Below are 22,390 nucleotides of genomic sequence, written 5' to 3'. Positions count from 1 at the left end.
ATTGAAAAAAATAAAAATAAAATAAAAGTTTTTTTTTCCGCAATTTTCAGTATTATGTAGGATAAAAAAAGTTTTTATAGTAGTGTATAAAATGCTAAAATGAATAATGAAAAAAAAAAAGGAAGATAAGCTGATATTCTGTAAAAAAAAAAAAAAGATTTTTTTTTTTAAATGGAGATATGAAATATTAATTGCATAATAAATGTAGTTTGAAATTTACTTATTGCATATTTAAAATTTGTGAATGGAGGGGCATTTTTGGAATGGATTTTATAAAGGATGTGAAGCAAATATTTACATGAGCTTGTCAATTAGTTCTAATAAGTTTTGTCACTAGGGACCTATATCCTAAGGCCCCTATATTTTTTCTAATTCATTTGTTTGTTAATCTTTTAATTATGTTTGTCAAATGTTTAATTAATGAAAATTATCATTTAGTAGATGTTAATTAATGTGTTAAAGAATATTGAATAATTAAAAATGCTTAATGAAATTGAATAAATATTTAATAAACCTGAATTCAATTTTATGATAAAAAATTAATGAATTTTGAATGACTTGGATAAAATCCTAGAGAGAATATGAGTAGAGAGAGAATAGTTTTTTTTTTTTTTTTTTAATTTACGGTAAATTACAACCACCCATGAGGTATTGTCAAATTACGAAAATCCTCATGTTTGGGTAATTACAATCACCCTCAACTATAAATCTTCTTACACGTCCACCCTTGTGATTTCAAATTTAGTGGAATCTTTGAGATTATATGGAATATTGTCACTTTTGTACCCGTTTATCCCATTCGAACTCCATATTTTGCAGCAAGATGATCATAATATGTATTTTTTGACTTGTATATATCAGATTGTGATGCATCAGAAACTGTATTTTTACAAAAAAATGAGTAAAAACTAGAGCACATTCTATGAAATCTAGATGATTATGTTGAATTTGACACCATAAAGGTGGAGGTGCCAGAAAATTATTCATACAATAGAGGTTTTTTCGTAAATTGACCATAATTTACCCTTTAATTTATGTGCGGGATTTCGCACGCCCCTTTTATTAAATAATAGTATTTAATTGCATAATTCAAATTTTCCTATAATAGGGCCCAACATCATTTCTTCCTATGAGGGCCGGGCCTTATAACTTTCCCATCTTCCCAAAACTACTTTGTCCAAAATATTTAATAACCGCTTCCTCTTCTTTAACTGTGGAGGCAGCAAATCGGAAATTTCTCTGCGCAAGTAGGGCATATAAAAATCTAATTCTCAAGTAATTTCTCAGAGGGTAATAGTTTTTTAAATATTTATGATTCAGAGTTCATTATTATTACTGTTATGAATATCCCTTTTTTTTCTTTATGCAATTGCCTCAAATTAGGGCAAGTTTTTCTAAGATTTTGATATCTTTAGTTTTTTTATGCTATAATTTTTTTTTGTTTTTTGTTTTTTGGGATTCCCTTGGTTTTAATTAATTGATTAATGGGTTAATTCTTGTCCTTAATTTGGAAGTTCTTTACATATAAGTCTTGGAATAGGAGTAATATTTGTGTCGGTTTTTTTTGCTGTAGCAGTCAAATCATGTACGAAAGTATTGGGGAAAAGATATTTTGAACGAAGAATTTATTGTTGCGCTAATGTCTTGGGTATAATTGTTGTGTTTCTATCCACCATAAAGATCGTATATCTAAACGACGATCTTTTTATTTGGATCGAAGGATTCGGATTTGAGGATCCTTTTGGGGGAATGGGTTTCAAACGACTCCAAATGAGATGGATTTGAGATCCACCGCAATGACTTGAAATTCATTAAGCTCAATGAATTTGTTATTATGGATTTGAAACCCGTCTCTCAAATCCTTTCGTCCCAATGTAATTAGGAAGGCGAGATCTATTTATAAGACAAATCATTGTGGTTGCTTTTGTCTTGAACTTGTACTTTGAGTGCGACCGACGGCATTCGGATCAACTTGTAGATATTTTCAGATTTTGCGTGTTATTCTTGAGTCGGTATTTCTGTTATAATATGAGTTCTCAGTTGTTAGACATATGGTATTGTGGTAATATCATTCGTATCTGTTGGAGCAGAGCGTATCGTGCGTGCTACTGCTACTTCATACTCACTTCTCGTTGTAGTTCAGTTAATCCAACATTATCACTGTTGGACTTAATTGGATTACTGGCTCGATTTTAGTTTTCTCTACAATAGCAAGTCTGTAGATCTTTATTCTGGTTGGTACGTATAACGGTGAAATAATAGTATGTTTGTAATTGCTAACTTGTGGTGAAATTCTGTGTATATTCATTCTCCTATTACTGACAGACGAGTGAAATCCGATCACTAAGTCTTACTTTAGCTTCTCTTAATTTTCTTGAAAAAAAAAAAGAATTACTAAGCTCACCACTTTGCCCCGTGACGATTTGTGCAGAATTTCAATTGAATTTGTTGTAGCTTTCTGCTGCAATTAACACACTTGTTACATATGAAGCTGTCAAAACCGGTGAACGTCAAGCGCGATAAAAGTCGAAGAACGAAAGATTGGTTCGCCTCCATCACCGATGATCGGGCCAAATTAGTGATTCCAATTGGACCTCGTTTCCAGGCTGATTTACCACCTTGTACTCCTCGATTTTCCAAGACCGACTCAACTATTGTTGAGAGTGAGTCGGATACAACAAAGTGGTTAGGCACCACATCATGGCCAATGGGAAAACATGAAGATATGAAAGACGACACGGTCGGTAAGGGGAGATCCGAGATTTGTGAGTGTGTATCCCCCGGATCAATAGAATGTGTTAGGCAACACGTATCCGAAAAAAAATTGCAACTTCAAATTGAATTGGGCCCCACCTTTTGGAAATGGAAATTTGATGTCATGGGAGAGGATGTTTCTAAATTATGGAATCTAGAGGAACAAAAGAAATTTGAATATATTGTGAAAGTGAATGCAACATCACAAGGTGGAAACTTCGTGAAGTCCGCCTTAGAATGTTTTCCAATCCAAAGCAAAGAGAGCATAGTGAGCTATTACCTAAATGTGTATATCCCAAGGCGAATTAGTGTCCGAACTAGGTCGGGTTGTAAAATTGTCGACACGGATGATGAAACCGAGGACATGCCATGTCGCAAGGGGTCCCGTAAAAGATTTCAAGCCAATAGTTTCGCTTCAAGCAATTCCAAGTACACAAAGACGACGTACTTGAGAACCCACCCATGACTTCGCTAGCTCTTCGCTAGTTTTCAGGTAAAATTAAGATTGTTGGTTTTTTTTTTTGGGTTAATATGTTGAACTAATTTTATGAAAGAAATGTTAAGTTGGGAGTGTGAACTTGGAAAGTAAATTGCATGAAGAAATTTCGGAGAGGATATATATAGGGGTTGATTGTCGCACAATCGATTGCTCTATATCGTCCTCTACCAATTTTCAATGGAAGTTCTTATACCAAACGGTTCGGTAGATTATCGTACCGTATTGAAGTTTTTTTATAGGACAATGGTACCTAATATCATTACCATGATATTGTCCTCCCGTACCAAAATATTATTAATTAATATTTTTCTTTGTTATATTTATATTTTTTATGATTAATTGGGCAAAGGTCACTTTGCACCTTTGAATTATGGGTGTGTGCCGCTAACACACCCATCAATTACGAAACGTACCAAATACCTCCTCATCGTAGTATTCCATTTGAATATGCTGACATTACTTATTGACTTTCTTGTTGCCTTTTTCTTTTTGACCTGTTTACCCCTATTGTGTCAGAGTTCAAAGCTTATATGTGCCTTATCATTTTACCTTTATTTTTCCTCATTTTTTCATTTGAAATTAGTTCATTTTTCCTCATTTTTTGCTTAACTCCACTACAAAGTCGAGCTCTAGTTGTTATCATGAGCTCAATTTAATATCGCAATCCCAACCAAATCAAATTAGCATCTCGATACTTAATTTCTTTAATCAAATCAAATATCTCAAAATAGGAGATTAAATCAAGGTTGGCATCTCATTCAATGTAAGTCAAACCCCCAATATATTCAAACTTCGTAAACAAGTCTCCGTAAATGATTTTAATTATAATAAATGACATGCCATTATACTCTATAAAAAAATATGACCAACTCAATAAAATATTAAAATAAGCTAAACAATTGCTTAAATAGTCATCCAAGTACTGTTTGCACGATGAGTTATATTGGGAAAAAAATGAAGGAGATAGTGACTTTGTATTTTTTATTTTGGCTGAAATATGTCAAAGTACTAAAGTACAAATATATCTTCCATATACTAAAGGTGGGGGTAAGATGTAATTCCACAAGAAAACATTACAAATCTAATGTCTTTTCATTTTTGTAAACTTGACCAGAAAATAGAGGGGGTATTTGGTATGTTAGTAATTAAGGAGTGTGTATGCAACACAACCCATAATTTAGGGGTGCAAAGTAAACTTTTCTCTAATTAGTTTGTAGATTTCGTGTTATGTGAATATTTTAAATAAGTAAGAGTGCCACGTGAAGACATATTTATACCTTAAAGAATAGACAATCGAGAGGTCAAACTCTTCTTCCTCCACTTCTCGGTAAAGTCAAGGCGGACTCTATCTTCACTCTCATTCCCTTTTTTGGCGGTTGCTAGGTCGTTATTTAGTTTATATGTTTAGGCCTTAAGAGAGACGCACAAGGAGAAACGAAACTAAGGCACATTGAAGTCGTCCAAGGGAGCATTTGCGTGTAATTGTTTGAACTTTTGGAGGAAGGATTCAAATCATTGGCTACATAGACGAGAAATCGCTCTTCCCTCCTCGAGGGATTGAAAAACTATTTGCGCTTTGACTTTGTTAAATCAATATATTTAGCGGGTAAATACGCTTTTACTCCCTTACGTGTTTACCACTACAATACTTTTGGTACCTTATGTGCCAAAAACCTCTTTTGGTCCGTTTGTTTTGTCAATTAATTGGCTCGTAGTAGTTAACGGAATTTGGCCAAGAAGGAAGGAAGAAATACACTTTTGGTCCCTCTTATTTACAACTAAAACATTTTTTGTTCCTCTTACTTCAAAAACACATTTCCGGTCCTTTGATGGCGTTGCCTTAATTTGATGGGAATGTGTCATACGTGCCCAAAACGTGACATGTTCCGGTAACTATTGACATTGCATTAACTTAGGAGACCAAATGTGTCAAAAAGTGATAAATCGATGGACCAAAAGTGTTTTTTGGGAACAATTGGGACACGAATTGTTTTATTTGTACACAAAGAGGGACCAAAGTGTATTTTCCCCATATCTTTAGCTTTGGGTAAAGGACTAGCCTAACATTATTTGACAATTAGCATTACCATATCATACCTTACAACATAAATTACACCACCCTTCTTCGAGTTTATGTTTTAAATATAAAAAGAAATCGGATTAGAAAATTGTACAAATACCCATTAATGTTTCCAAGTCAAACTCATAAATAACATTTTTAGGTAAACTACACTTTTCGTCTCTTAAATTTATCTCTTTGCTAGTACCTAACGGAATCAAACATGTGCGCATCACTGTCTTTACTGATGGACTAGCGGCAAATTGATACAAATGACCAAAAATGTTAAGCTGTTGAAACATGATAGACTTGATCTTTTTTTTTTTTGTTTTTTTTTTTTTTTGTGAACAAGGGGATTAAATGAAATCGAGATAAACTTGAGAGAAGAAAAGTGTATATTTCCTTTTACCCTCGGCAAAAACATATTTTCTTTTTCATTTTTCGTTCTCCAAGTTTACATCAATTTCATATTTGGTCCCGCTTGTTGACAAAAAACAGATTTAGTCCCTCATGTTTGAACAATTTAACATTTTTGGACTTTTCAGCCAATTCACCATTAGTCCGTTAGTTAAGACATTGTTGGGCACATGCTTCATTCCCTTAGATAATAAGGGAAAATCGACGGAAAGGACCATAAGTGTTAAAATTTTGAAACACGAGGAACTAAACCTATTTTTTCTGAACAAACATGACCAAATGCGAAATTACGGTAAACTTAAGGGACAAAAAGTGTATTTTTTTCCATTTTCTTACAAACTGCGATAGTAGAGGAGGGGCAAAATTTGAACCTTATAGACATCTATTCTAATAGCAGATACCGGGTATCAACTCTCCTAACGAGGGTTTGTTTTTTACCAATATTTAACCTTATTTGATTGTTTGTGTTGTTGGATATTGGTATGGCTGGCAATTGAGCCATGTGAGCCGAGCTTGGATTGGCTCAAGCTAACATACCATCGGGCCTCATTACTATACGCTCAAGATCACATATCATCGGTTCACAATATTGTAGGCTCAAACTCGGCTCTTTTTTCAGGCTTCGGGTTTATATCGAGCAAAGATACAAGTTATCTACTGTACAACTTTGCAGTCGAACCTGTTAAAAAAAAAACATTTGCAGCCGAATAGCAAAATCCAAATCCAGAATATTCATGAAGTTCAAAATAAAATAAAAACCATAGTCCTGCATAAGAACAAAAACCATAGTTTGTTACTTGAAACAAATGAAGTTTAATATTGCAAATGTTTATTCCTTAACTAATTATATCTATATCTATATCTATCTATACTTATTATATTATATATTATATATTATATTTATAAAAGTATGAATGCATAGGAGGTTTCTTCCCTTTTTGTATGGACCAAAATATCCTTTGCATAGGTAAATTTTTAAGGACAATTTAGTCATATTCATTAATAAATCAATTAATATTAATAGACAAGGGAGACTTGTAAAGTTTATAGTATTTACAATTAGCACACTTGATAGTTGTAGTAAAATCATTCACTATTAACAAATGACCAAACTAATATCATATGACAATAATCATATAAGACGTTCTTCATAGTCAAATTATACTTAATTTCTTTAAAATTTCTACATATATTTTAATATGAAAAAATATCATTTGGGTATTTACAATAATATATAAATTATGATAGAAAAAGATGGAATTAGAATATAAAAAACTACTTCCTTAATAATAAATGTTATGATTAATCACAAGTTGGTAAAATCATTAGTTCATTATTAATTATTAACAACTAACCAAAGTATTATCATATGACAATTATCATAAGACATTCTTCATAGAGTCAAATTATACTTAATTTCTTTAAAAATCTATATATATATTTATTTTTTTAATATAAAAAAATATCATTCGAATAGTTACAATAATACATCAATAATGATAGAAAAAGATGAAATTAAAATATAAAAACTACTTCCTCAATAAAAAGAAATTTTATGATTAATCACAAGTTCTATATTCGTGCAAAGTTGCATGACATCACTCTTCAACGAAAGAGAGGAAGGTATTGATTCTTTGTGAGAGAAAAAAAAAATATGTGTTGCCGGAATTGGAAAAAAAAAGAGGATAGTCGGAGACGGAGAAAAAAAGGGGATCGTCGGAAGTAAAGAAAGAATGCATAATAGCAGATAAAGAGAGAATATTTGAGGAATATTGTGTTAAAAAAAACCCTACGAACTATTGAATCGAAAAGAGAGGTGACAACATAATAGAAACCCTGTTACTATAACTGGTGTAGCATCAGTCACACCCTCTCTTTAAGACTGAAAAACAACTTCTCCAAAATAAAATAATAATAAAAAAAAATACTAATAAGTTATTTGAAGTTTAACAAAAAAAAAAAAAAAAAAAAAAAAAACTCACTTATTCTATAGTGATATTCTTTAGTACAAACGACAGAAGTATTATTATATGAAAATTGTCATAAGATGTTCTCAATCGAGTCTAAGTCATACTTGATTTCTTTAGGAAGCTCTTATAAGTGGAAAGAGACTGAACAACCAATATAGATATTGGTGACATCAACAACAAATGATTATATAATGTGGGATCATGATGGAAAGAATGACAATCATTTAAGTTATAACTTGACCAAGGATTCCATAACAGATTTCACTATCACCACCACCGCTTTCAAACACCAATAGTGTCTAGTAGATCCTAACAACCAACACCCTAACCATATGGTGATTGGGGGTGGCTCCCAATCTTGCAAAAGAAAAGTTCTTACCATTTTTTTGTTATTTTTTTATTTTATTGTGTTAATTTATCTATTTGTCAATTTATCTAATTAGTATTTATACATTCTCGGCCAATAAAAGAAAACTCCAATTTTTAATTCACACCCATATTTTAGCCCATGCCGAAAAGTACCTAGGTCCGCCCCGGACTACCCCTGCGGTGCAAGGGTGTGCACATGAATTTAAATATTTTAATGATGTTAAAAGTCATCTTGGTCATCAATAATGATAACCAACGATGAGTGGGATAATAATCGATCCACTGTCAGTTTATGTTTTTGGGTGCGGAGGTTCATTCAACATAGTATCATCACATTCATGTGTTATAACAATAATATATATTTAGGGTAAATAGCATGAAACTGACTAAACTTTGCCTGTTTTTGTGGATTACCACTTAAAAAAAAAACTCCGATCCCACTTGGACTCAATAAGTAACGCCTTAAGGACCAATGGTTAACGATGGCTCTGATGGGTGGTTTTTCTAGAATAGGCAATAATGAGATCAGATCACCTTTTTAGTAAATGATGCGGAAAAGGGTAGTGATATTGACTCACAAGAAGCTCAGCAAACTCTTGAAATAGCAGAAGCTAATTTGAGAAAAGCTGAAGCAAAGAGACAAATAGGCAAATCTAGCTCTCCGACGAGCTAGGACAAGAGTAGAGGCTGGCAATGCGATTTCATAACTAGTTGGTGCGTTCGAATAATCAAAAGAATAATATGCCACACTGCCCATTTTCATGCCAAAATGGCTGGAATTAGACACACACACGTTGAACATGCGATTTTCAAGGTTTTTTTTTTTTTTTTTTTTTGTCTTTTCAAGTTAAAACACCTATTTTGGCCTAATTTTCCTCAATTTTTTACCTCCTTCCTCTGCCAGCTATCTCCTCCCTTCCTCTTCTAGTGACCTTCCCCAATTATGGATCAAGTTTCCCCAATTTCCCCAATTCATATTCTTTTCAATTCTCATATCCACCAGATGAAAATATCAAAATCAAAAGGTTTGAAAAGGGAATGTTACGAATTCCTAGCAACGTCGGAGAGCAAATTTTATGTCGGACATCATCGCCCTATAAGTTAGAGTCTTTGGGCACGACATCGACTTTGCCGTACTTCTTCTACATCATGTCTATCCGCATTAGTATATCAATCGCACTAATCCTTCGCCCATTCTCTCTTTTAATTTATGAAATCTCTTTCTATTTTTTTGGATGATAACCGACGGGAGAAATGATGGAGAGATGAGCATCATCCAATGAACATGTGGGTCTATTGTATGTATTTTTATGAGGAAGGAAGATGTTGGTAAATAGTTGATATCATCGATTCGGCGAAAGAAGGGAAATTGGAACGAATTAGAGTTTGTGAAATGGAAAAGACCCAAAAGTCCTTCAAAATCGCATGTCCAACACACATGCCGTTAATTCCGGCCATTTTGGTCTGAAAATGAGAAAGAAAAAAAAAAAGAGTAACGTGGCACAACTTAAAAATATCTATCACCGGGTCTCGGCAATCTGACTCATTTGTCTTCCTCCTCTCGGATTTCACCTCTTATACCAAATTCTATAATTGCGTGGTACTAGACACGCAAAAGTTAGAACAAATGGAAGAATAAATAAAAAGAAAAAGCTACCAATATATCAACGGCGTGTGGGCGCCGATTTTCGGCGACTGCGGAGTGGCGGAGGTGGCAGCGGACGTGGGTGAGCGGATAGGTTTTTTTCTCTCGTGCAAGACCTCTAAATCTTTTATTTATAGTGTCTTGTATACAAGCCCTAACATGCTTAAATTGGACCAGGCTTGGACCAGGCCTAACAGCTTAAGCCTGTTAGCCTTTCTTTACTCGTTTCTCATAAACCAATGATCGCAAAATTATAAAAGTGGAAACCCTAATTTAGTAAACCTGCTAAATTTGGAAACTTCCCAATTTAGAAAGTTCACTAACATAATCGCCTAGTTCTTTCATTTTCTTATTCTCATTCATAATTCCCAATTACGAATGTTGGAATCAATCGTATTGACTTCCAATTATGCAAAGATTAAACATTTTTATCGTTGACCGTTTATTCAATGAATTCGAGTACACAAGCAGTTTGACCCTCGATGGTTCACGTGTAAGCTAGACGTGGGCCCACGACTCTTTGTGGTTTAAACTCGTCCCTTGAGTTATAATTAAGATGAAGCTCGTCTCAACTCAATCACCCAACGAATCAAGATTGGCGTCTAGCAACTACACATCATGATTCCCTTGATACAAATGAAGTGTCTGCAAGAACCGTGTGATATAGTTAACGTACAGTACGATCCCTTCGATACACATGTCCCGATTGAACTAGAGGCATTGGTTCATCGAGACCTTCTTTATAGTTCAATAATTGTGCGATCGTTCTAACTGTTGTAATAGGTTCGTGCATGACTTAGAGAATCACATTCCCTAATCATTACTCAGTGAGCTCTGGCCAGAGACTTAATGATTACAATATATGATAACACACAGGACATCTAAGACTATTCTAGCGATTGAATCCCGACTACAATGCAGAGACCTCCCACTAGATTTTGGATTGCATGAACACTGGCCCTTGGGGCGGTCCTCAGTCGAACTGAGAGACAGGTCACGATACAGCTAGTCCTCTAGTGAAGTCACGGTAATATCTAGGTCTTAAGGACTAATGGTGTACAATTATATCATATAGATCTCTACTCGATTATTGAGAACCACTTAGAGATTTCTAGGATGAGGGAGTTTAGTGAACTCGTCAACTTACGAGCACCCACTTATATCTGCCGATATCACAATACTGTTTACTGATGAGACTTCGTACACACACACTAAGTGCTAGTCACTAATGGAAAAGGCCGATATTCTCATTGGTAGCGTAACCCGTCGACTACGAACATGGTTTAACAGCTATACTACTTAAGTTAATATCTCATGATCCTACTAGATCAAATATAAGAAATTATAATAAATGTAAGGACTATATCTATGTTTATGCAAGGGACAAATATATAGAATGCCAAAAGGTGTTTCATCATAAATACGAAAAATGATTATTTACTTCAAGAATAAATGAAAGACCACAACCACAAGTTGGCTTGTTGGTCACCTACTCTAACAGGAAGATCAAACCTCCAGACAAAAGGTCATTGACTTTATTATGTTTCTTATAAGGGAGGCCTTGTTCCTCGATAATTTCGTACACAAGATTACGCCATGGAGGATGAGATTTGCGCTTAATCACGAGAATGTCGGGAAGTATGCTTAGGGTACATCGATTTTGGCAAATTTCCACCGGCAATTAGGTTTGAGCAGTAGAGCCAAGTGAAGGGCTTCAGGGATGTAGCACATTTCTTCAAGTATTTTATTGTTAATTGATTTCAATTTTTTATAATTTATATTTTTAGTTATTTGAATTAATATATGAAGTATTCGCAGTGCTGGATTTACAAATATTTCCCTCGCTTTCGAGCACCGAAGGCTCTCGCTTATAGGGAGATGCAGGCTCGTTGCAGGAGGTGGAAACCTCGTAAAGGTGGATGGGAATTGCTTCAGGTCCGACGTATGCTAGACAATTTAGACGCCAACCATGTATGTTTTTTTTTTAATTAGCATTAGCATTATTTTTTTCTTTTTATTGAATTTTTATTTATTATGTAATTGTAATCGCATAGGTTGACTGGATGTCGTATAGTCCACCAAATACATATGTGTGTTCCTCGTACACTATTACAGCACAATCCAATATATGAGTATTGTCGAGCCTTACTTGGCGAATTGTGTCTTGCGGAAGTTTTGTGATAAGGAACGTCAAATTGGGTTCGTGTTGCAAAATAACTATTTAATTCGGAGAAGAGTTATTAATGGGCATTGGTGGAAGTATCGAAAGAAATTATGGAAAAATAAGGGTTTTCGACGAACTTAAATCGTAGTTGAGTATGAAACGAACTCTATCTCAAATAAAACGGCGTAAGGAACAAAAATCATGAGCAAAGCTCATGAACCACGTCAAATTTTAGCAATCCAAGGTCGTTTAGACTCCCAAAAGTTCGTTTTTGCTATTTTAGGTAAGTTTTAGAAAATTAATATCAAATCATAGAAAAATCGGATTAGGATTCCGTAAATTGGGTTGTTCCCAAAATTACGAGATCTACTAGAATCAGACTCTAACTCGTTTTTGCCGTTTTTGGTAATTTTTAGTATTTTCTTATTTTAATTAGGGTTTTTCGTTTTTTTTTAGTATAAATAGTTGCTCTAGGGTTTATTTTTCAGCATCTTTCATTATTAATAAAAATTTCTGAGTTTTCTCTCAATTATCTGGTGGATTCCAGAGTTATCGTGTTCTATAGGATTAATTCGTAGAAATTAATTCTTTACCGTGCTTCCGTCCTGCGTCAGTTGGCATCAGTAGCGAGGTTTTTCCTGGTTAGATGGCGAAATGTGCAAAACATGGAGACAACAACTACGTTGGCGATGACCGCGGGGTTGAAAAATTACAAAATCTGCGGTTGGTGCGCGAGGGATTTGCCCTTGACAACAACAACAGAAGGACTGAATCTAGCATGATGATTGCCGACGGTGTAGCCCGAGGTGCATATGTTAGACATAATTATCATGGACCTGTTCAAATTCAATCAAGGTATGATGATTATTCAAGGAGGAGCGAGAACTTTGAGTTTGAAGAAAACCCGCCTATAAGGAGACAAAAGATCGTGATAAATATCGGGAGAGAGCTGAAATTCCTTCTTTTAGTGAAAATTTTCTTGAAGTTGAGGATTTTATCGATTGGGTGTCAGAAGTCGAAAATTACTTTGAATTGATGGATATTTTGCCGAATAAGATGGTAAAATTGGTTAGGTGTGAGTTAAAGGGTTGTGCAGCCGCATGGTGGGATGAAATACAGAGGAAGAGAGCTAGACAAGAAAAATTTCCAATCCAATCATGGAGGAGGATGAGAAAAATGTTGATGGATCGTTTTTTACCCTTAGGTTATGAGCAACGTCTATTTCAACTATATCGTAATTGTTCGCAAGGGAGTAGATCTGTTAACAAGTATACTGCTGAGTTTGAGAGACTAGCAAACTTAAATAACCTGCAAGAATCCGAAAGTATGGAAATTTCAAGGTACTTGCAAGGATTGAATATTTCAATCCGTCTTAGGATGGGGTGGCGCGCATTCGACTCCCTTGAAGAGGCTCAAGAGTTAGCATGGAGCGAGGAATATTATGAGAAGCGAAATAGTTCTTCTAGAAAAATCAAAGATGTTCCACCCGTTGTCAAAGTTAAGGAGGTACAAGATACTTCGTTTGTTATTGAAGCACCCAGTTTGGTGGGAGATCATGGCGTACGAGTTAACGAAGTTGAAGACGAAATTGTTGATGCAAAAGTTAAAATTAGCGTAGCTATGATTAACGATGACATTAACGAAATCAAGGTGAAAGTCGATGAAGTTGAAGGGAGAGTCAACGAGGTTGAAGAGAGCATCAACATAGTCGAAGAGAGCTCCAACGGGGTAGAAGAGAATGTTAGCAAGGTTGAAGAGGGAGTCGATGAGTTTCAAGAGGGTGTTAAAAACAAATTTGAGGAAGAATTTGAAGTTGTAAAATTTGTTCAAGAAGAGGAAGGTGCACGAGAAGAGAAAAAACAAGTGGATTGCGTTGAGGTATGTGATCTAATTGTAGATGGTGTTTGCTGTGAAGTTCTTGTGTCAGAGGTGGAGTCATTGGAATTTTCGATTAAGAAGCCAATTTTTCCAACGCCTCGTTTGGAGGAAGATTTTGTAAGCGAGATTTTTGTGCCGGGAATATTGGTGGAGCACTTGAAGTTGTTTGCAAAGAAATATGCATCGCTATATTTTGATCATAGCTCGAGGTCGAGCTCTTTTGAAGAAGAGGAGATTGATAAGGAACGTCAAATTGGGTTCGTGTTGCAAAATAACTATTTAATTCGGAGAAGAGTTATTAATGGGCATTGGTGGAAGTATCGAAAGAAATTATGGAAAAATAAGGGTTTTCGACGAACTTAAATCGTAGTTGAGTATGAAACGAACTCTATCTCAAATAAAACGGCGTAAGGAACAAAACTCATGAGCAAAGCTCATGAATCACGTCAAATTTTAGCAATCCAAGGTCGTTTAGACTCCCAAAAGTTCGTTTTTGCTATTTTAGGTAAGTTTTAGAAAATTAATATCAAATCATAGAAAAATCGGATTAGGATTCCGTAAATTGGGTTGTTCCCAAAATTACAAGATCTACTAGAATCAGACTCTAACTCGTTTTTGCCGTTTTTGGTAATTTTTAGTATTTTCTTATTTTAATTAGGGTTTTTCGTTTTTTTTTAGTATAAATAGTTGCTCTAGGGTTTATTTTTCAGCATCTTTCATTATTAATAAAAATTTCTGAGTTTTCTCTCAATTATCTGGTGGATTCCAGAGTTATCGTGTTCTATAGGATTAATTCGTAGAAATTAATTCTTTACCGTGCTTCCGTCCTGCGTCATTTTGATTCGGACATACTGTTCTGAAGTGTTTGATTAGATCTCGGGAGCCATGTCATCGCAGTTCTAAAGGAGGATTAACCTACGAAGTCAACTACCCTCATCGGGGAGAGGCGTGGGACTTGCTTAAGGCTCACTCTTTGTCAGTACATGATGTGACACCGGCTTGGGCGCCTTCACATGTTCACCCAAGGTACATGGGTTGGTATGTTCCTCACACGCATCAGTTCATCATTAATATGCGACCACATCTAGCCGAACCGATGTCTATTGCCCGCCCTCTTGCTCAGCCGAACTTCTACGATGTTGTCCATATTCTATATCCGGTCCTACATGAGATACCTCACCATATCCGACAACGGATACAACCCCGTTTGGATCCAAACACCCGCAGCCGAACACACCCACCCACCTATTAGAGTAGGTGACCAACAAGCCAACTTGTGGCTGTGGTCCTTCATATTTATTATTGTAATAAACAAATCTTTTACGTATTAATAATAAAACACCTTGGCATTCTATATCTTTGTCCCTCTGTCACAAGCATAGATATAGTCCTTACAGTTATTACAAGTGCTAGTAATTGATCGTTAGGATCGTGAGATATTTACTTTAGTATTATAACTGTTAAACGTGTTCCTAGTCGAAGGGTTACGCCACCAATGAGGATATCGGCCTTTCCCATTAAGAGACTAGCACTTAGTCTTAGTGTATGTGTACTGCATCTCATCAGTAAACGGTATTGTGATATCGGCATGCATAAGTGGGTGCTCGTAAGTTGACGAGTTCACTGAACTCCCTCACCCTAGAAATCTCTAAGTGGTTCCCAATAATCGAGTAGAGATATCTATGGTATAGTTGTACACCATTAGTCCTTATGACCTAGACATCACCGTGACTTCACTAGAGGACCAGCTGTATCGTGACCTGTCACTGAGTTCCACCGAGGACCGCCCCAAGGGCCAGTGTTCGTGCAGTCCGAAATCTAGTGGGAGGTCTGTGCATTGTAGTCAGGGATTCGATCTCTAGAATAGTTTTGGATGTCCAGTCTGTTCTCATAGTTTGTAATCTCTAAGTCTCTGGCCAGACTGACTAAGTGATGATTAGAGAATTCGATTCTCTAAGTCATGCAGGTAACGATTACAACACTTAGAACGATTGCACAGTCATTGAACTACTAAGGAAGTCTCGATGAACCAATGCCTCTAGTTCAATCGGGACATATGAATCGAAGGGATCGTACTGTACGCTAACTATATCAAAAGGTTCTTGCAGGCACTTCATTTGTATCTAGGGAATCATGACGCGTAGTTGCTAGACGCCAATTTTGATTCGTTGGGTGATTAAGGTGAAACGAGCTTCATCTTAATCGTAACTCTAAGGGACGAGTTTTGACCACAAAGGGTTATGGGCCCACGGCTAGCTTACACCTGAACCATCGAGGGTCACACTACTCGTGCACATGAGATCTTTGAATAAACGGTCAAAGGTAAAAATGTTTTATCTTTGCATGATTGGAAGTCAATATGATTGGGTCCAACATTCGTAATTCGGAATTATGAATGAGAATAAGAAAATGAAAAGAATAGGCGAACATCTTAGTGGACTTTCTAAATCGGGAAGTTTCCAAATTTAGAAAGTGCACTGAATTAGGGTTTCCACTTTTAGAAAGTTGAAAATTGAGAATCGGCACTCTTAATGACGAGGACATTATAATTATTCCGAAAATGTAATTGTTACAATTTTCCGATCATCGAATTGAGAGAAACGAGCGAGTAAAAGAACTAACGAACTTAAGTTGTTGGGTCCGGTCCAACTTAAGCCCGTTAGGGTTTTATACAAGACACTATAAACACTTGATTTGTTTTAAATTTCGCTGGAAGCGCAAAGGTACGCAATTAATTGTTTTATAATTATCGGGCATGTGATTATGTGATTTAAACTTGTTTAATTCGCATAATTTTTTTTGTTTTCTGCTGCGCATGCGTACACGTGTCCGATTCCCAACAGCACCCCCCGCACAGCGCGTCGGAGATCACCCACTCATTTCGTCGATGTCAGTGTTATTTTTTCAAGTTGATTGTAGACATGTTTTATGGACGTTGTCTCCGGATTATCCTTTCACAACTGATCCATAATTAATGATAGTTTCACATGGCTACTTCTTAGTAATTGTACTACTTCATAACGATATGTTGATTGTACCTAAAATGACTACAAGTAACTATAATCGACTATAATCATTCGTAGTAATGCTCTTTGTTTCATGTACTTGCACTATCTACATACACCAACACTGTCGATTATACAAAAAAAAAAAAAAATCAACCGCACCAATAACAGAATTCACAAATTTAAAACAATTATATTATATATCAACTCGTAGCCAACAAATATAGATCGAGAAATACACAATCACATGCATGCACATGTTACGACATATAAATATAATAACATGCAGTAATATGTAGTAATGTATGATGTCTATAGCCGACTATAGCTTGGAATACATATATCAAATTCGCCAAAATTAGTCTACAACTGCAACCCATTTTTTTGGCACCTTCAAGGATAAGATCAATGGCTTCCATTAAGCTGCAATTGCGAAACCAAACAAAAAAAAATAATAGTTATGTTATTTGGACAGACAAGACTAGGAACAACGATTACGGTGTTGTGTTATTCCTATTAAAATTTTATGCAAGTTATCAAAAATTGACAGAACTTCAAACACTCAAAATCAACAAAAATTTAAGAGAGAAATGACATAGCTGCGAATGCTACTTAATTTTAGACCAACCCGCCAAGGATTCCTCACACCAAGCGTCTCCTACCAAAATCCTAGCCGCCGCCAACCACCCAAGGTTCCACGCCCGCAATGATAAAAATCACATAAATAAATCTGAAAATCAAAATTCTAGGAACTTATCATCAAAAGATAGATCTCCACGAGAGGAATCCAACGGTTAGTAGCCCTTCAAATTGCGACTGTCGGAAAACAAATTACCCCTCTACGAAGATCCGCCATCGCCAAAATACGCGTGCATAGTACAACGATTGCAGAAACTGATCCAAAGCTCCAAACTGTATGAAGTTACTACCAAAAGAAAGAGCACGACGAGAGAAATCTATTGGTAGTTAGACCATCAAATTCCGACCACTAGAGGGAGAGTTATGACTCCAAGAATCAACATATGTCGGTTGGAAACCTACATGTAAGTGGAAGAGAAAGAAAGAGACGGTTGTGAATTTTCTAGGGTTTAAAACGGATTCTATGGGGGTAATTTATGTACTTCAAGTAACTGAGGGATATGTAAAATTAGAAGAAAAAAAATGAACAATGTCAGGGGATATACCATAGGGTGTAATTTTATTGGTGGTTAGTTCAAAATATTTTTCTATAAGGTGATAAAATACTATATAAAACCTTTTCGAACACTATTTAAAAGTTTATATCAAATCGAATTATAAATTTTCCATAGAAGTGAAAACTGAAATGTTATCATTATGGAGCCATAGTTGGGTCATGACTCGCGATCGACTACTGAAATATGTGATACAATATCTTAGGTATCATACATAAATCGTGCGAAACTTAAGTTTTATTGAAATATATTTTTCTGAATGATATTAATAAAACCCTAATAGCCTATTTATAATGTAAAAACTTAAGTTTTATTGAAATATATTTTTCTGAATGATATTAATAAAACCCTAATAGCCTATTTATAATGTAAAAGCTAGAAATATAATCTAATAAACTACTACTCAAGTTACTTACGACTCATATCCAACTCCTATTCTAATTGACATTACTATTCAAATCATATCTATATAGATAAAGCAACACTATATCAAAATAAAAAAATGGGCATTTTACAAATAAGTTCATCAATGCATACTTATTCATAAAGAGCTCCAGACAATAAATGTTTTTACAAAAAAGTCCACACATGGTCCAGAGGTTTGTAAAAGACTAAATTAGCCCCTCATACTTTAATATGCTCCAACTTTATCCGTTAATTAAATATAACCTCAATTTGACCACAAATTTCACAAATTATTCAATTTTAATCCAAAACACATTTTTATGGACAATTCCGTCTGTCACCGCCGTTGACGACCGGTCTCCGGCATTGAATTTTTTTTCTTTAACATCTTCTTGCCCCCCGTTTAAACAGCAATATGGTTGTGACTAACACTAATATTAACTAATATTACTGTTAAACACCGTAAAATTAACTATACTACAGTTTAACACATTAAAATTAATTATACTACAATTTAACACAATAATATTGTTATATTAATCTCTAGCACAGTAATACTTACACAACAAAACTCATTCTTATTGCGTAATAGATTAATATTAATATGTTGACCGTTCAACAAAGGCAAACATAGTAAAAAGCCAAAAGAATTAATATTACTGTGAGTCACAGTAATATTATTATAACAACAGTAATATTACCGTCAACCACAGTAATATTATTGTGTTTACAGTAATATTACATTAATAGACAATAATATTATTACGTTACTCCGTGAATAACTGAAACAAAACAAAAAAACCCAAAAAAGTAATAATATTGATGTGGTTGACAGTAATATTATTGTGTTTACAGTTATTTTACTGTCAACGACGGTAATATAATTACGTTGACTTGTCAACAAATCAAACAAAATTAAAACAAAAAAATAATAATAATATTGTCATTGAGTCTAATTGTATTATCAATGGCAGTACAATTACATAAATGTATTGTCAACGACAATACAATTACGTTAATGTATTGTCAGTGACAGTATAATTACGTTAATTAACTATCAGTGACAGTATAATTACTGTTAATGACAGCACAATTACGGTCAACGTTTAGCGGCGGGCAAAAAAAAACACTAAAAAGAAGTCAATGTCGGAGACCGGCTGCGGAAAAAACAGACCAGAAAAAAATTAAATTAAAAATAAAAATCGAAAAGTCAACGCCGGAAACCAGTGGCCAAAAATTAATTTTTGAAAAAAAAAAGTCGAAATTGGATTTTTGTTGTCAAAATTGATTAATTGGGATTACAATTAAGAATTGGGTGTAAAGGGTTGGGGGTAATTTTGTCATATACATGATTTTTTCCATTATTTATAATAAAATATTAAATGGATGGTCTTATTGGCGAAAGAGATATAGCTCATAAACCTAAAATAATAAAGATGGTTGGTTAGAGACGTAGGCACAAAAACCCCTTACAAATAAGCTCATCAATGGGTACTTATTTATAAAATGGACCAAAAAAAACTCTTTTACAAAAAAATCCACACATTGTCCAAAGGTTTGTAAAAGACTAAAATAAAATCTCACATTTTAATATCCTCCAATTTCATCCTTTAATTTAATCTAACATCAATTTGACCTCAAATTTCACAAATTATTCAATTTTGACCGAAAACACAATTTTATGGACAATTTCGTCCGTCGCCGCCGTTGACCACCGATCTCCGGCATTGATTTTGTTTTTCTTTCTGATTTTTCCGCCAGTTTCCGGCGTTGACTTTTTTGTTTTTTCTTTGATTTTTTTTTTCTTTAACATCTTTTTGCCCCCGTTTAAATAGCAATATTCTTGTGGTTGACAGTAATATTAACTATATTACTATTAAACACAGTAATATTAACTATACTACAATTTAACACAGCAATATTGTTATATTAATCTCTAGCACAGTAATATTAACACAACAAAAGTCATTATTATTTTATAATAGAGTAATATTAATATGTTTACCGTTCTACAAAGGTAAACATAATAAAAAGCCAAAAGAATTAATATTTATGTGGTTGACAGTAATATTACTGTAACAACAACAATATTACCATCAACCACATTAATATTATTGTATTTACAGTAATATCACAATAATAGACAGTAATATAATTACGTTACTTCGTCAACAACTCAAACAAAACAAAAAACCAAAAAAAATAATAATGTTGATGTGGTTGACAGTAATATTATTGTTTTTACGGTTATTTTACAGTAATATAATTTCATTGACTTGTTAACAAATCAAACAAAATTCAAAAAAAAAAAAGAAAAAAGCAAAAAAATAATATTATCGTCGTTGACTCTAATTATACTGTCAACGACAGTATAATTACATAAATTTACTGGCAACGACAATACAATTACGTTAATATATTGTCAACGACAGTATAATTACGTTAATGTATTGTCAGCGACAGTATAATTAATGTTAATGAGAGTACAATTACGGTCAACGTTTAGCGGCGGACGTAAAAAAAGGATAAACATTTTAGGAGAAAAAAAATTAAAAAAAATTAAAAATCCAATAAGTCAACGCCGGAAACTGGCCGCAAAAAAATAATTTCAGAAAAAAACAAGTTTTAAAAAGAAAAAAAAAAGTAAAAATTGGATTTTTGTGGTCAAAATTGATTAAATTGGGCTTACAATTAAGAATTGAGTGTAAAGGGTTGGGCGTAATTTTGTCATATCATTAATTTTTCCTTTATTTATAATACATATCAAACGGATGAGCTTATTGACGAAAGAGATATAGTCCTTAAACCTAAAATAATAAAGATGGTTGGTGAGAGACTTGTGCACAAAAACTCCATAAATAATTCCTACTCCCTCCATTCCATTTTAATTATCTTTCTAGAGAATTTTTTTCATTTTAAAATAATTATCACTTTAGGATTCCAATAAAATATTTATTGTATTTTCTCTACTGTACCCTTACTACTATTAAGAGAATTAATGGTTAAACATTTAATAAAAGTAGGTGTAGATAAATAAATTTTATCCAAAAGAAAGGGACCATTGTGCAATTACGAAACAAGGAATTCTATTTAAATTCTATGGCCGATGGCAATTCCGTAATTAAATAATTAAATACAAATCAAATCAAGATTATATGCCGTATATTGGTATCTATATTTAAATATCGATTACATATTGTCTATTTTTAATCTAGGGATTTAATTAAATTAATTCCTAATTTAAATATATGATTGATTTTAAATATATATGGGCCAATAGAATTATTTCTTCTTTTCCAAGTTATAAGAAATAAATATCAATTAATTATTGGCCAATCAGATTATTTCTTCTCTTCCAAGTTATAAGAGATAAATATCAATTTAAAGAGAGCCAATCAAATCGCGCCACGTCATCAAGTGGACTTTGAGTAGAACTCTTATTCTACCACTATAAATAGGGACCCTCCCTACACAATTCAAACACAACTGAAGGAGCAGAAATCGTAGGAGCAAAATTCTCTCTACAACTCAAGAAGCAAGGAAGAAGAATCCGTAGGAGGTAAGATTATCTCTCTACATTCAAAGTGTTCTTCGTCTACATTCAAAGTGTTCTTGAGCAAGTTCAAGGCAGTCTTCATCAAAATCTAGCGTTCGATCCGAGATAACGGTGCCAAACCTTCGGATTAACGTTAATCAATTCAAGTCAAGATCACCGGAAGATTGAAGGGCCAAATCCATCAAGAATTTCAAGATCTTCAAGTCAAATCAAGTCAAAGTTCAACGTTCGATCCGAGATTCAAGTCGCAAGACCCTCAGAAAACGTTATTCAAATCCAAAATCAAATCCGGAGAAGATCAAGTCAACAACCCGACTCCGAAAATTCAAGTCAACTATATATTGTTCTAGAGAGAAGAATCAGAGGATTAAAATAGAGATTGTAACCCGCAATTTATTTATTTTAATTCAATAAAATCATCTTTGTTCAATTTTTCTTGTTTGTTTATATCGTAGATAAGAATTTGTTGTTACAAA

General features: G+C 34.1%; 2 protein-coding genes across 2 annotated transcripts; both read left to right on the top strand.

Moving 5' to 3' along the window:
* The first annotated feature begins 1,118 nt into the window (after positions 1-1,118).
* On the top strand, positions 1,119-15,109 carry LOC105959978 (uncharacterized). Its single transcript, XM_012984144.2, has 3 exons — positions 1,119-1,290; positions 2,432-3,247; positions 11,532-15,109. The coding sequence occupies exon 3, from the start codon at positions 12,913-12,915 to the stop codon at positions 14,116-14,118; it is 1,206 nt and encodes a 401-aa protein (XP_012839598.2). The 5' UTR covers positions 1,119-1,290; positions 2,432-3,247; positions 11,532-12,912; the 3' UTR covers positions 14,119-15,109.
* LOC148764975 (inactive DNA gyrase subunit B3-like) lies at positions 2,486-3,220 on the top strand. The gene has a single exon (XM_088814619.1). The coding sequence runs from the start codon at positions 2,486-2,488 to the stop codon at positions 3,218-3,220; it is 735 nt and encodes a 244-aa protein (XP_088670745.1).
* Positions 15,110-22,390: the final 7,281 nt, after the last annotated feature.

Source organism: Erythranthe guttata, chromosome 14 (genome assembly GCF_056151865.1).
Source record: "Erythranthe guttata isolate IM_541 chromosome 14, IM_541, whole genome shotgun sequence".
Taxonomy (NCBI): domain Eukaryota; kingdom Viridiplantae; phylum Streptophyta; class Magnoliopsida; order Lamiales; family Phrymaceae; genus Erythranthe; species Erythranthe guttata.
The sequence above is the reverse complement of the archived record's forward strand: the minus strand, read 5'-3'. Positions and strand labels throughout refer to the sequence as shown.